General features: G+C 51.6%; 1 protein-coding gene across 1 annotated transcript; it reads right to left on the reverse strand.

The window, feature by feature from the left end:
• Positions 1-515: 515 nt before the first annotated feature.
• Tprg1l (tumor protein p63 regulated 1 like) lies at positions 516-4940 on the reverse strand. The gene is made up of 5 exons (XM_020158382.2): positions 4685-4940; positions 4454-4545; positions 4201-4377; positions 2865-3018; positions 516-1825 (listed from the first exon to the last, which is right to left on the reverse strand). The coding sequence occupies exons 1-5, from the start codon at positions 4871-4873 to the stop codon at positions 1631-1633; spliced, it is 807 nt and encodes a 268-aa protein (XP_020013971.1). The 5' UTR covers positions 4874-4940; the 3' UTR covers positions 516-1630.
• Positions 4941-12800: the final 7860 nt, after the last annotated feature.

The raw sequence follows: 12800 nt of genomic DNA on the forward strand, positions 1-12800 counted from the left end.
TCCACTACTTTCAGTCACTGAACATTGTAGAACAAGAGCAGCTTTCTGTGGGGCACTTGGCCTCTCTGTGGTAGGGTCTGCTTTGGAGTGTGGAGAGTCCCGAGCACCTGAGGCCAGGGCCACCTTCAGGCATGTCAAGCAGGCAGCTGGCCAAGGTTACTCGGGCCTGCTGAATCAGTTCTGCAGGGAGTCCTAAGTCCTTTGGGCTTGGGAACAGTGCCCATGGTCTCCACCTGGCAATGTGAGGACACACCTGGCCCACCCTGCACAGCTCCAGGCACCTCTAGCTTGTGCCAGCCAGGCCACAGCACCAGGGCTGGTGAATCAGGATTCAGCCTGGACTGCAGTTCCACCACCTGCATTTCCTTAAGAGGACCAGACCAGGGAGGGTGTGCATCATTGCTCTGCAGAGCATGCTGACAGATCTACAAAACTCCATACAGGCCTACAGAGCTGCTTCCTTGCTGATGCACCTCTTTTAATGACAGTAACTTTAAAAAAAGGAGCAACATCCATTTGGTTCTAAATGTCTTTACTACAAGACCAAAAGCACAGGCTGAAGACTCGGGTGCACTTTTGAGACAGCCTTTCAATTTGGACAGGCCATGGCGCTCTGGTCCCATTAGGACCACTTAGCATAAAGCTGCAACAGAACTGTAAATAAGGAGGAATAAACTGACCAGCCAGCATTTAAAGTTTCGCAGAAAGAAGTGCTTCAGCCACACAAAGAGCTGTGTGTGGTGGCAGGGGAGGTGCACAGAAGCTCAGGCAGGCTAGTGAGAGGCTCTGATGCCACCTGGGATCTATGGAGGGGGCTGCAGGGACCTGGGTGGCTGGCACTGCTCCTTTCATGAAAGTGCATTCTTTAAATAGCAAACTCCCTAACTCCTTTTAAATGTGAATAGAATGATACAAACTCAGGATACGTATTTAGCTGTCAAAATTGTGTAAAGAACAATCATGGTGACGTCCTCAAGGTAGTAAGTTGTGTTAAATGGTTCTCTAAACCTCTGTGGGCCTGGGAAAGATGCCGGAAGTATTAACACAACTTGGATTAATTTCAGAAAGAGTAAACTTTAGGTGGAACCCATTTACAAGAGAGAGGCTGTTCACTAAGAGCTGAGCAGGCACAGGCTGCGTCTTACTTGTGACTAGTCTACTGGCTGCGTTTGCATTTAGTTTAAAAAAATGGACTGAACTTCAAAATACAAAACTTGACACAAGTGTGAACATCTGTGCAGTGCAGACACTAGAGACACTGGTCCCTCCCTGTGTCCCGCAGTTCATGCAGCAGAAGTGGAAAAGTGAGCTCACACTCTCAGCATGCTGAAGTGGCTGGGCCAGGAAGAACCCCAGAGGCCAAATAGGTGCCCTCAGGAAAACATAAATCAGACTACAGAAGGAATACCAGCAGCACATCAGCCAGTCATTTGCCTTTGTAGCTCAGTTACCAGGTCCAGTATCTAAATATATACAGGATTGATTCACTTGACTATTCTAATTGCACTCAGATCCCTAAGTGATGCCCAAATCCCTGCAGCTGCAGCAGGGCTGGCATATGGTCACATACTCTCCGAGTCCCCAGTCCACTGGGCTTTCCTGGAAGTGCTCCCTCCCATGGTGCTGACATCTAGAAGCCTATTTTGCCTCTGGTCATGGAATAACCCAGTTTGGCCTCATTGTTGATGAAGGACATCAATCCCACGTAGGTCTCGATGAGGAGGGGGCGCTCCAAGACCAGCACACTGTTTGCTTGTCCTGGCAAAGGACTTTCCTTTTGGGCTTTTTTGACAGCTTGGATTAACAGTGCCTTGAAGCTTTCCAACTTTAAAAAGAGAGAGAGAGAGAGAGAGAGAGAAACAGAGCTTTAACCTTCAGGCAAGAAAAGAGAAACCCATTACATGGAAAAATTAGCATTCTGAGACATTTAAATCCCCCCAAACTCCACACAGTCATGTAACACTTAATGACAAGCATCGGCTCTGAGAAACGTGTCATCAGTGATGCTTTCCTGTGTGAACACTGAGAACAGAGTTGCACAAACCTAGATGGTATGGGTCAACCGCTCAATGTAATCAATTAAGACGCAGGTGCAGGAGATGTAGGAGGCACTGCCAGCAGTCCAGCAGACGGCTGACACTAAACTGTTCCTGTCGTAAGTAGGAGCATACTTCAAATGGTCGAAGAACAGTAATCACACAAACTGGAAATGGTCGTTTAGTCACCAAGTACTGTACATAATTACATGTGCCACTTTTTTGTTGTTTTTGTTTTTTGTGGTACTGGGGTCTCACTTGCACGTGCTCTATGAGTTCAACCACGCCCCCAGCCCATGTGCTGACATGTATACCACTGGCAGCAAAGGAACACACTGCATACAACATGTGACAATTGCCACATCACTAGACACAGGACTTTATGGGACCACTGTGGGGTAAGCAGTGTGTGTTGACTGAAACATCACGTGGCACATGACTGGACTTCCTTGATGGACCCCTCAGTGCCCTCTCGAATGAACGTCTCTCCACCACACCCTGGTGTCCTCCACAGCCCTGCCAAGTACATCTCTAGGTAGACGCTGTGCTCTGTGATGAGTCAGCTCGCACTGGCCGAGCCCTTGCTAGCTCCTCACCCCCCAGATTAGAGGAACCACCCCCCAGCTCTGTGCTCCTCTAACCCTGGTCCAAGGCCACAGAAGTCCAGACTAAGTGTCTTGCAGCATGGCAGGGTCTGCCGCCATTCTCTGAATAAACTAAGTTTACTTCCTCATTGCTGCTAGCTGCAGTTCAAGTGCCCAGCAGCGTGTTCAAGTAGCCACCATATCGAACAGCCTCTGTACTGTGGGTGCACATCTGTCTGCTTACTCGGCACAGAGACACAGTCTTCTCATCCACACCGGCCATCGGGTGTTCTATGAAAGTGGCATAGGGCACATTGGTGGACCAGGGATTCCATCTGTTGAAGAAAGACGGGCGGCTCTGCTTGTCCCACTGAATGCGAATCCCAAAGCCTTCTCGCCTAATGGAGGATGAGAAGCAGTCACCCTTAACACAGCGGGTACAGAACTACAGGGATGGACACGAGACAGTCAAAGCAGCTCCATGTCCACAGGAAAGACCTCAGATACTTCCCAACAGAGAATGGCTAGTGAGTTTCAGTAGTGACTATGGTTGACACTAACAATTGCTTTAAGAGCTTCTAAGTATGACAGATTATACTGTCTTGGTTGTACTAAACTTCTTTATCTGTCTATTAAAAACTCATAGCCAGGCATGGTGGCACACATCTGTAATCCTAGCACTTGGGAAGTTGAGGCAGGAAGATCATCAGTTCAAGGCCAACCAAAAAGATAAAAAAATTAATGGGAATATGTTAGCTTAGCCAAATAACTGATGTCTTCGTAACTCTTAATGTTTTATTGAATGTTGCTTAAAACATTTATTAAAGTTAGTTTCTTGAATTCTCTATCCAATCTCTATACCAAAACACTAAATTTTACAGTTTAATTTGACTATATACTCATGTCTGGATTTCTCATTTCAGAAAATTCTTAAGGTACAATGATCAACTCTTGAAAACTGGCCATTAGATATTTTCAGATGTATCTACTTTTAGCAATAGTTATGTATTTTTTCTTTCTTTTTGCTGTACTGGGGTTTGAACTCGGGGTCTACACTTTGAGCCACTCCATCAGCACTTTTGTGTGATGGTGTTTTCCAGGTAGGGTCTCACAAACTATTTGCCCTGGCTGGCTTGGAAATGTGGTCCTCCTGTTCTTTGCCTCCTGAATAGCTAGGATCACACCAGCACACAGCTCAATATTTGGAAATTAAATTGGCATCCTACCTTTTTTTTTTTTTTCTTTTAAAATCAACTAATAAAGGGCCCCCTGGTCATGCCTGCATGACCATGTGATCCTTTCCCGGCTGGAAATGAAATGCGCTCATCTAAGGAAGATCCACGTCTGCTTTTAACACACTGCTTCAGTCTCCATTTTCACGGCAAGCCTAACAGCTACATTCTGCCAGCGTCCCTTTTCAAGGAGGCCCTCGGCCGCCCCAAAGTCGCTTGCTTCTATTTTAAGGACCTTGCTACTGAGACCTTAGCTATCAAGTAAGGGGGTTGCCTTTAAGAGAGCTGAATGATAAGGTCCACTGGGCCCCACCGTCCGGTGAAACTGGGTTCTCTGCATGCACTTACTTGTTGAGTGATTTCGGCGGAAACTGGAATTCTCCATAGGAGATGGTGTCCACCGCACTGAGCGCCACCCTGACCACCTGCTGGCACTGAAGGCTGATGAAGTCGTATTTACAGATGAGCAGCGACTGGTCGGTGAGCAGCACCAGCCGCTCCTTCTCGTTGTTCCAGTGGTCCACCCTGGAGGCCAAGACCGGTCACCTGGGCATGGAGTCGGCGGCCCCCCACCCCGAGCCCGCGTGGCCCCCCAGCTTACTCGGTCAGCAGCCACACCCCCTGGATCTCGCCGTCCTCCACGGGCCGGACAACCGCGCGGATCTCCTCCACCGCCTGCTCGATGGTGCCGGGCTGGGCGCGGCCAGGGCGGAGGTCACTCTCCGCGGACGCGCACCGCCCCTCCCCCCGCCCAGGCAACCTTCTCCCAACCTCCGGTCCCGGTCCCGGCCCCCGCCCGGCCCGGCCCGGCCCGGCCCGGCCCGGCCCTCACCCGGAACACGAAGTACTCCTTAACACGGGCGCGGCGCGTGGGGTCATGGACGCTGAGCGGCCACAGCGTCTGGCGCAGAGGCGTGCCCGCCCCCGGCCGGCCCCCACCCGCCCCCACCTCTTCACCGGCCGCCAGCAGCGCCGTGGGGCTCGTGCCCGCCGAGTCCACCGAATCCCGCAGCTGCAGCATCGCGGCACCAGACCCCCCGGCCCGACCCCGACGCGGCCGCCCACCCACCGCCCGCAGCCGCCAGCCGCGCCCCTGGCCACGCCTCGCCCGAGGCCCGTCGTGATTGGCTGCGTTCTTCTGACCCCGCCCAGGGCCCCGCCCTCTGCCTCTCGGGATTGGCTCTTCCCCAGCTGTCTTCCGCGATTGGTTCCGGCCCGCCTCCGTTCACAATCCCGCCCCTAGCCTTGCCGGAAACGGCCGCCGCGCTCAAACACACTTCCTGTTTACGGCACGGGAAAGTGGCGGAGCGGAGGGAGGACCGTTGCCCGGGAGACTCAGAGCTGCCGAGGAGGAGGAAGGGGTGGAGCGTGGGAACGACAAGCGCGGATTCCTGGGAGGGAGTCCTGCCAGGGGGGTGTCCTCACACGCTCATCTTGCGCGATGTCACTTTACCTTCTGGAGGGCGCGCCGGGGCGCATGCGCTTTGGACATGTGCGTTGGTCAGGCGTGTGTCCACGTCGTCGGGCGTGTTGCATGTCCACGCGTGTTCCACGCGAGGGTGCCCCACGTCACGGAAGGGCGGCGTCATGGTGAAGGGTTTGGAGGAAAACTGCGTCGGTTCCCAGCGTGCCCGGGGCTCCGTCGCTCGCGGGCTCTGCAGCTTCCGTGCACCGGAGCTCGTTCTGAACCACCAGCGTCAAACAAGGCCGACCCAGGACGGGGCAGCAGGGCGCCGGTTAAGTGCATGGTGTAGACTTGCATTTTGCCCTCTGGGCCCAGCGCTGTGCTGAGCGCGGGCGTCCATGGAATCCTCACGTGACCTTAGGGAGCGGGCGAAAGGGGGCACCGAGGCTCAGGATGGGCCGCTTGCCAAGGTCACACCGTGAAGGGCCAAGCCAGGATTCACAGGGGACACGGCTCCTGTCCCTGCCCTTGTCCTGGGCCACTAGAGCACCACCCATCCTTCCCAGGCACTCGATCTTGCTTTGGAGCTGCCATGCTCCAGGAGCCTCAGCCTGGGAGGGCTCAGCCCTCATACCCAGCTGACCCCAACGCCACCCGCCTTTGCACTGTCCTGACAAACCCCAAGAGCTGTGCGTTGATGACAGTTTACATGTGCTCACCCAGTTATCAGTCTGATTTACACTGCCCCTATCAGGCCTCTTACTCTCCCCCAGGCTCCCAAAGCCTTCTTGCCTCATTTCTACTGTGTCCTCCTTGGGTCACATAGTTTAAAACTCAAATTCCCAGGAGACATCTTGTCATTCACCAGGGTTCACTAGCTGTTTACGTTCTTGACTTTTTCTTATAATCTACTTTGTGTACCCAGTTACCGTGCTGTGTGTGCACAGTATTTGTTGGGCAGGTTTGTAGAACTAGCCTCCTGCCTGTGATTGGCACTTTGGGCTTTATAAGGACTTCATAGTTCTTTATTTTGTCCAAAGGCCAGGGATGTAAACACCGTTGCTCATGACACAGTTCGGAGAAGCAGGTTTGGAGAGTCCCTGTGAGTGCTTGAGACTCACAGTTGGCACAGCTGTGCCAGTGAGTTCCTCCCGGTTTGTTCAGAAGGTAAGGGTCAGTCAGGGACCTCCTGAAGCTGGGACTTCGTGGGGGAGCACACAGGAGGTCCTTGATGGCCACTCAACGCTCTACTTGGACATCAAAACTGACAGCAACAGGAGGTATTGAAACAGCTTTAGTACTTTGTTCCTGGAAAAATTTAGGATTTTAAAGTGTGCAAGTATATGTAACAACGTGCGTCTAGCCCCACTGGCCTTTTGAGGACCGCTTGCTGCTGCTGCCTTCCTTAAACCAGGGGCCCTGCCCTGTGTGAGGAGGAAGCACCTCTTCCCATGCCTCTGCTGGGCAGCCTGATTTGGGGCTTCTTGAGAGGCAGCCTGAGTCAGCTGAGTTTGGAGTGCTCCCACTCCTCTCCTGTGCTCCCCTGAGTATGGAGGGAGTAGGATCAGAAATGAGGTCCCATAGATAGCAGCTGAAAGGGGGGACTTGGAGCAGAACCTCCTAAGTTTAAATCTTTGCCCCTCTGCTTCTGTCTGTATGGACTTGGCCCCGTCAGTTCTCTGTGGTTCAGTTTCCTTGTATGCTGAGTGGGGCAATCCTGGAACATACGCCATGTTGGGAGGATTAAATGAGCCAGCACCTATGCAATGCTTAGCACCTGCCTGCTCATCCTCAGGGCATCCCTGAGGCAACCGCCTCAGGCAGTTACTACTCACCATGTTCACTGGCCCCCAACACATGGCAGGGAGGTTGCAAACCCTGCCTCTGCCCCCTCACATGTGTGCAGTGGCATTGTTAGCCCCTGTCCTGTACCTGTAGCTCCAGGGAGGGGTGACTTTGAGGAAGTTCTTCCTGTCACAGGCCACCTTTCAGAGTCAACAGTGAGCACTGTACTCTCCTTTATTCTCAAGCTCAGTGAGAGGAGGAATAGGCGTCTCCTGGGACTACAAGACTTGGTACCACTACTAGGGCCTCTCAGCAGGGTGCTGAGTTTCAAGGTGGAGCAGTGAAGATGAGAGGATGGAAAGTAAACAGTGACTGCAGGTGCTCTGGAGGGGTTTCAGGGTGTTTGGATGGACGAGGCCCCTTGGAATTTGGGCTAGAACTGATTGAGCCTGCTGTGGGGGGCCTGGCAATCCAGCTTGGCCATTTGCACCTGTGCTGACCTTGAACTCAGTATTTACTCTTCCTCTTTCCTTGTCCTCCCTGGGGGTAGGTAAAAAATCTTGGCTACAAGCCATGTGAGATTACCTGAACATGTGTTTGATGGCTGTTTAGAGACTGTTCCCATATCTGTCAGCAGGTGGCAGCACTTCCCACGTTCAGTCTTCCATCAGAAGATGCAGCTGTGTGTCATGGGCTGTTTTAAAGTCTGAGGTGAAATTGTTACTCCCGCAGAAGACTCTAAATCTCAGCTGGGAAGAATGGTTTATTCATTTCCTGTTGCTGTGATTTAACATTTTTACAAAATCAGTGGATCTAGTTTATCTTTTTCTTTTCTTTTTTTCTTGTCTTTCTTCCTTCTCTCTTTTTTTTTTTTTTGCAGTGTTGGGGTTTGAACCCAGGACCTCTAAGCCATACTCTTAGCCCAAGTTCCACCTTTGAGGGCTGACTGATGGATGAAGGGGTGCTTGGCCTGGAGGACTGTCCTGTGCAGGATCTGTGACAAGCTCTCTTCCAGAAACAGCTGCACTTTGGCCCATGTCCTGAAGATGTCTCTTGGCCTCTCCTTCCCCTGTGGAACCAGGGTTCACACTCTGCTGAGACGGTCATTAAGTCTCAGATGGCGTGATGTGGACACTGCCATTGATCATTGATCTTGGCAGCCATAAGAGAAGCAAAGGTGACTTTGACAAAGAAATCTCTACCCAGATGGGAGGTCTGTTGGGTGTGGCTACCTCAGGGCAGACAGGCCAGTGCCTGTTCCCCACAGGTTCATCTCCTGTCCAGGCCAGGGCTCCCTGAGGACAGGCACTGATCTGGTTTCTTCACAGCTTCTTGTGGGTGCTGTAAGAAATGACCTGAAGCTAGGGACTAACCCTACAGAAATGCACTACTTAACAGTGTGGGCAAAGCTGCCCCTGTTAATGGCGCTGGTGCAGTCTGGGATCAGAAGATCCTGGTTTTTGTGCTCCAAATGGAAAAATCCAAGAAGACCATGTGGATGGGATGAGGTAGGACAGCTTTATTGAGAAAAGGAGAGTCATTGCTCTGCCAGGTGAGGAAAGGGAAGAAGAAGCAGAGGGTAAGGTGGGTGCAGGTGGAGTCCGCCGGCAGAAGGAGGATGCTTTTCTTCTTCAGGTGCCTCTAAAACCTTAGGACCCCATGGAGAGCAGGCCCAGGAGGTTCCCACCCAATAATGATCAAGTGGGGAAGGGGCATGGGCGGTTCCCAGCCAGGTGAGGGTCGTCTGGCCCATCCGCAGGCAACTCCTTGAGCCCCTAGCTTTTCCGACTTCTAGTCTGCCTCACCTCCTTCCTTTCCAGGGCTGTGAGGGAGAATCTGCTCTCGGTCTGTGTCCAGCTTTGGCGGCTTGCAGCGTTTACTGACTCATGGTTCTGCCTCTCCCTGGGAGAGTCTGGGACTCACATGTGCTTCTCCCTTCTGCCATTGGATTTAGGGTCCACTCAGATAACCTAGCCTCATCCTGAGACCCCCCCTCCTTAATAACATTGGCAAAGATCCATTTTCCAAATCAGCTCCCGTTCACAGATATGGAAGCCATGGGCCTCTCCTTCTGGTGGTGCCATTCAACCCTGGCATGGCTGTCTTCCCAGTGCCTGGCCTTGTCACATGACTGGGTGGTTTTTGCTTGCACTTCCTATACCTCCCGCCCTCCTGCCTGCTTCCCCTGTGGAAGGATGGGGTAAAGGATAGGGGCCTGTGTTGGGTTTAGGTCGGGCCTAAGAGTTCTGATACCACATGGTCGTTAGGCAGTAGCTGTGCTTGTTGGAGAAGTCTTACAGGCTGGTTTTTAAAACATTGAACAGGAGCCGGTGGCCCCGGCATTTCCTGGACAGGAAAGGTCAGAAGTGGAGCCAATGGACCAGGCTAGGCAGCTGGCCCTGTGCTGCAGAATCCTGTGGCTTATCCCCACGTTCAGGCTGTGTTTCATGGCCCATGTAACTCAACACAGACATTGGGTCTTTTTGTTTTGGTTTCTCATCTGTGGCAGGTTTGGAGATTTAGAATAAACTTGGAAACTGTTGGCCCACAGGCTTCTCGGTGAATTGGTTGGTATTTGGGGCAGGGCTTCAGGTGTGTGCCTTGCTCTCTAGAGAGTGTCCTGTCTCTGGCTCTCACCATCACCAGTGGGGCATCTTGGCAGAAGTGCATGGGAACAGTGGCTGGAAGGCTGCTGTGGGTGCTTTGAGTCCAAGGACCTGAAGACACCTTTGGCGTCAACCAGGCTGCGCTCTCACTTATCAGGAGGTGCATTTATAAAAATTCAAACAAGACGCAGCTTCTTTTCTTGGATTGGTGGAGACATCGGTTCTGGCAGCTGGACAGAATGTTTTGCAGTTCTCCCCATGGAATTCTCTTCTACAGCTCCCTCAGAGGATTCCCTCAGGTTGTCGGACAGGGCGGCCCAGTGGTGGCTCTGGGAAAGAAGGGGAGACGTCTGCTTTGGACATCAGTACAGAGGTTTAATCCCCCTCTCCCTCTCACCTTATTTTTTCCTTGACCCAAAGATTATTATTTCCAGCAGAGAATGAAACAAAAACATTGAAAAGTAGTGTTTTTTAAAAGTGCTTTTCATGAAACCTACAGTGATTGTTTGCCAAGTGTAAAAACGGACTGTGTCTGTGCCTCACCTGTAGCTAGTTAGGGTCCTGACAGGCCAGAGCCGTGGTTATGAGGGGGATGCGGAGAAGAGGGCTGAGGCCTTTGGACAGGAGGTGTGTGCGGGAGCAGTGTGCATGGCACCTGCTGCTTGGGCATCTTCAGGGCCTGAGTATTGGGATCAGACAACCCTCGAGTGCTCAGGATTGGGATGAGCAAATCCTCTCTGTACCTTGAGAGTGGAGCAAGAAAATCCTAAGGTGGAGTCTGGTGGCTACGGTTTCAAGAATGGCTTTTGGAATGGGGATTTGGGCCAGAATCCAGACCAGAGGTGGGGTCCCCAGCCCCATCCAGAGCTGCAGCTATGTATGACATGGTGGGCTGCTGAACCAGTGGCTTCAATACTACTGTCCCCCACAAGGGGGCAGTGCCCCCAAGAATCTGGCAACACCCTCTCTCCTTGGCTTCCTGCTGGTCTGCCCTTCCATAGTCCTTAAATTAACATACACAATCAATTAACAAACACATCAAGATGATCACAATTAAATTTCAGTGCAGCTTGGAAGGAACTAGATAGAGTGATTCCACCATTCATTTGGACCAATGAGTAAAAATTACCAATACAGGCGGATGCGGTGACTCATGCGTGTAATTCCAGCTACTTGGGAGGCAGAGATTGGGAGGATCGTAGTTCAAGACCACCCTGGGCAAAAAGATAGCAAGATCCCATCTCAACCAAACAGGCTGGGCATCGTGGCACACACCTGTCATCCCAGTAACGGGGGAGGCATAGGCAGAGGAGGATCATGGTAAAGAACAAAAAGTGAGACCCTATCTGAAAAATAACCTAAAAGCAAAAAAGGCATTACTCAAGTGGTAGAGCACTTGTCTAGCAAGCACAAGGCCCTGAGTTCAAACCCTAGGACCATCAAAAAATAATAACATAATTTGTGGAGGAAAACTGAGAGTAACTGGTGGGCCTGCTGCACAGCCTTCTAAAGGGGCCAGCACTGTCTCACTGTGGTGATCCTGGCAAGTTTCACAACTGTCTGGGGCTGGAGTAAGAGTGGATGGAAATGCCCAGAAGCAGGTTCTGTCTGCAGTGAGAAGAGAAGGTGCTCACGCTTGTCAGTGGCAAATCAGCCAGGGCTGACTTCATGAGATAAATACAGGCAACAAATTCAATAAATAAAGAGAATAAATCCATCAGTGCTTGTTTCCAAGCAACGGAGGGGACACATTGGCCATGTATCAAAACTATCAGTCCAGACTGGGAAAGGGTTTGCAATAATTACACCCCACAAACTTTATTATGAAAATGCACTAAGCTAGCTAATTCTTGGAGAATGCTATGTTCTGTTTAACTTGATTGCCATCAAAGAAAACTTATTTATTGAGTTAAATCTGTGCGTAAAATCAAACACATATGAACAGTCTCATTACTTTTTTAAAACAAAAATTAATTCCGAGTACCCTCTTTCATCTGTTATGTCAGGAAGATGCACCTGAGAATTAGGCAGTTGAATGCTCAGCAATGGCCCTCAAGTGCAGAGGGGATGAGCTCTGGGTAGAAGGGGACATTTTGGGGAAGGACAGTCCCAGGGTCTTTGGGCCTGCAACAGTCTGTGTGTGTGTGGCATTAGCTTTGTGAAGTGAGTCTGTGTTGCAAGGTTCACCATCCATACCTGTGCCTGGGCTCGGGGGTTCTTTCTGGGGATGGTGGATTTCCCCTACCTTGAAGACATTTTTTGTTGTTGTTGTTAGTATTGGGGTTTGAATTCAGGGCCTTGTGCTTGCTAGGCAGGTGCTCTACCAATTAAGCCGCACCTTCCAGCCTTCCCCCTCCTTTGGCTGGCACATGAGAAAAGGCCACACCTGCCTTGGTAGGGGCTGTGGCAGGTATCCTAACCACAGGGATTTCCAGCAAGAAGCACCTGCCGGCCGACCTGCCATTTGCCTAGGACTCTGCCCAGAAGCCGGACTTAGTGCCTAGACAGGTGGACAGAAGCAGAATCTTCCATAAAGCTGTGATCTCTGGCCCTTTCAAATCGGAAGTGGGAGTGGAGCCTAGAAACGCATGCATGAGGTCATGTATTTTTGTAAAATTTGCAAAAATAGCTTCTTTTTGTATTACTTTCTTCAAGAGGCTCCCCAAATGTTTTGTTTCAGGACACACAGAACCTGGATCCTTCCTTGCCAGAGATTCGCTTTCATCTGTCTACGTTCTTTCCTTCTTCCTCAGCTAAACTGGAGACATTTCTGAGACTGAGTCTAGAGGGCTCAGATTGGGGGCGGGAGGGGGGGCACCATTGCAGCTCCATTGTGTCTGAACAGTTGGGAGTCTCAGCCTCCCAAATCCTCCTGCCAGGGGCTCCCTCCATTTGGGGGAGGGGGGATTCTGGAGACTTCCTCTTCACTCAGACCACAGGAAGTGTTGGAGGAAGAAGGTCGAGGGAAAGGGGGCCTGCCAGGCTCTGCTAGGTGGTGCACCTCTCCAGCTGGGACTGGCAGGGGCTAGCGCTTGCACCTGTGACTAATGAGGGCCCCCACTCCAATCCCACCAGGTCCCGCCCTGGCTGTATCTCCCTCCAGCACTCAGCCACTCTGAGTGACTGGTAGTCCTCACCCCAGGGATGCCATG

The sequence above is a fragment of the Castor canadensis genome, chromosome 7 (assembly GCF_047511655.1).
Source record: "Castor canadensis chromosome 7, mCasCan1.hap1v2, whole genome shotgun sequence".
Classification (NCBI taxonomy): domain Eukaryota; kingdom Metazoa; phylum Chordata; class Mammalia; order Rodentia; family Castoridae; genus Castor; species Castor canadensis.

Coding starts and splice junctions, on each gene's coding strand:
- Tprg1l (XM_020158382.2), bottom strand. CDS start 4,873: ATGCTGCAGCTGCGGGATTCGGTGGACTCGGCGGGCACGAGCCCCACG. Junction 4,546..4,684: donor AGGAGTACTTCGTGTTCCGG/GTGAGGGCCGGG, acceptor GGCCGCGCCCAG/CCCGGCACCATCGAGCAGGC. Junction 1,826..2,864: donor AGACTGTGTCTCTGTGCCGA/GTAAGCAGACAG, acceptor CTCTTTTTAAAG/TTGGAAAGCTTCAAGGCACT.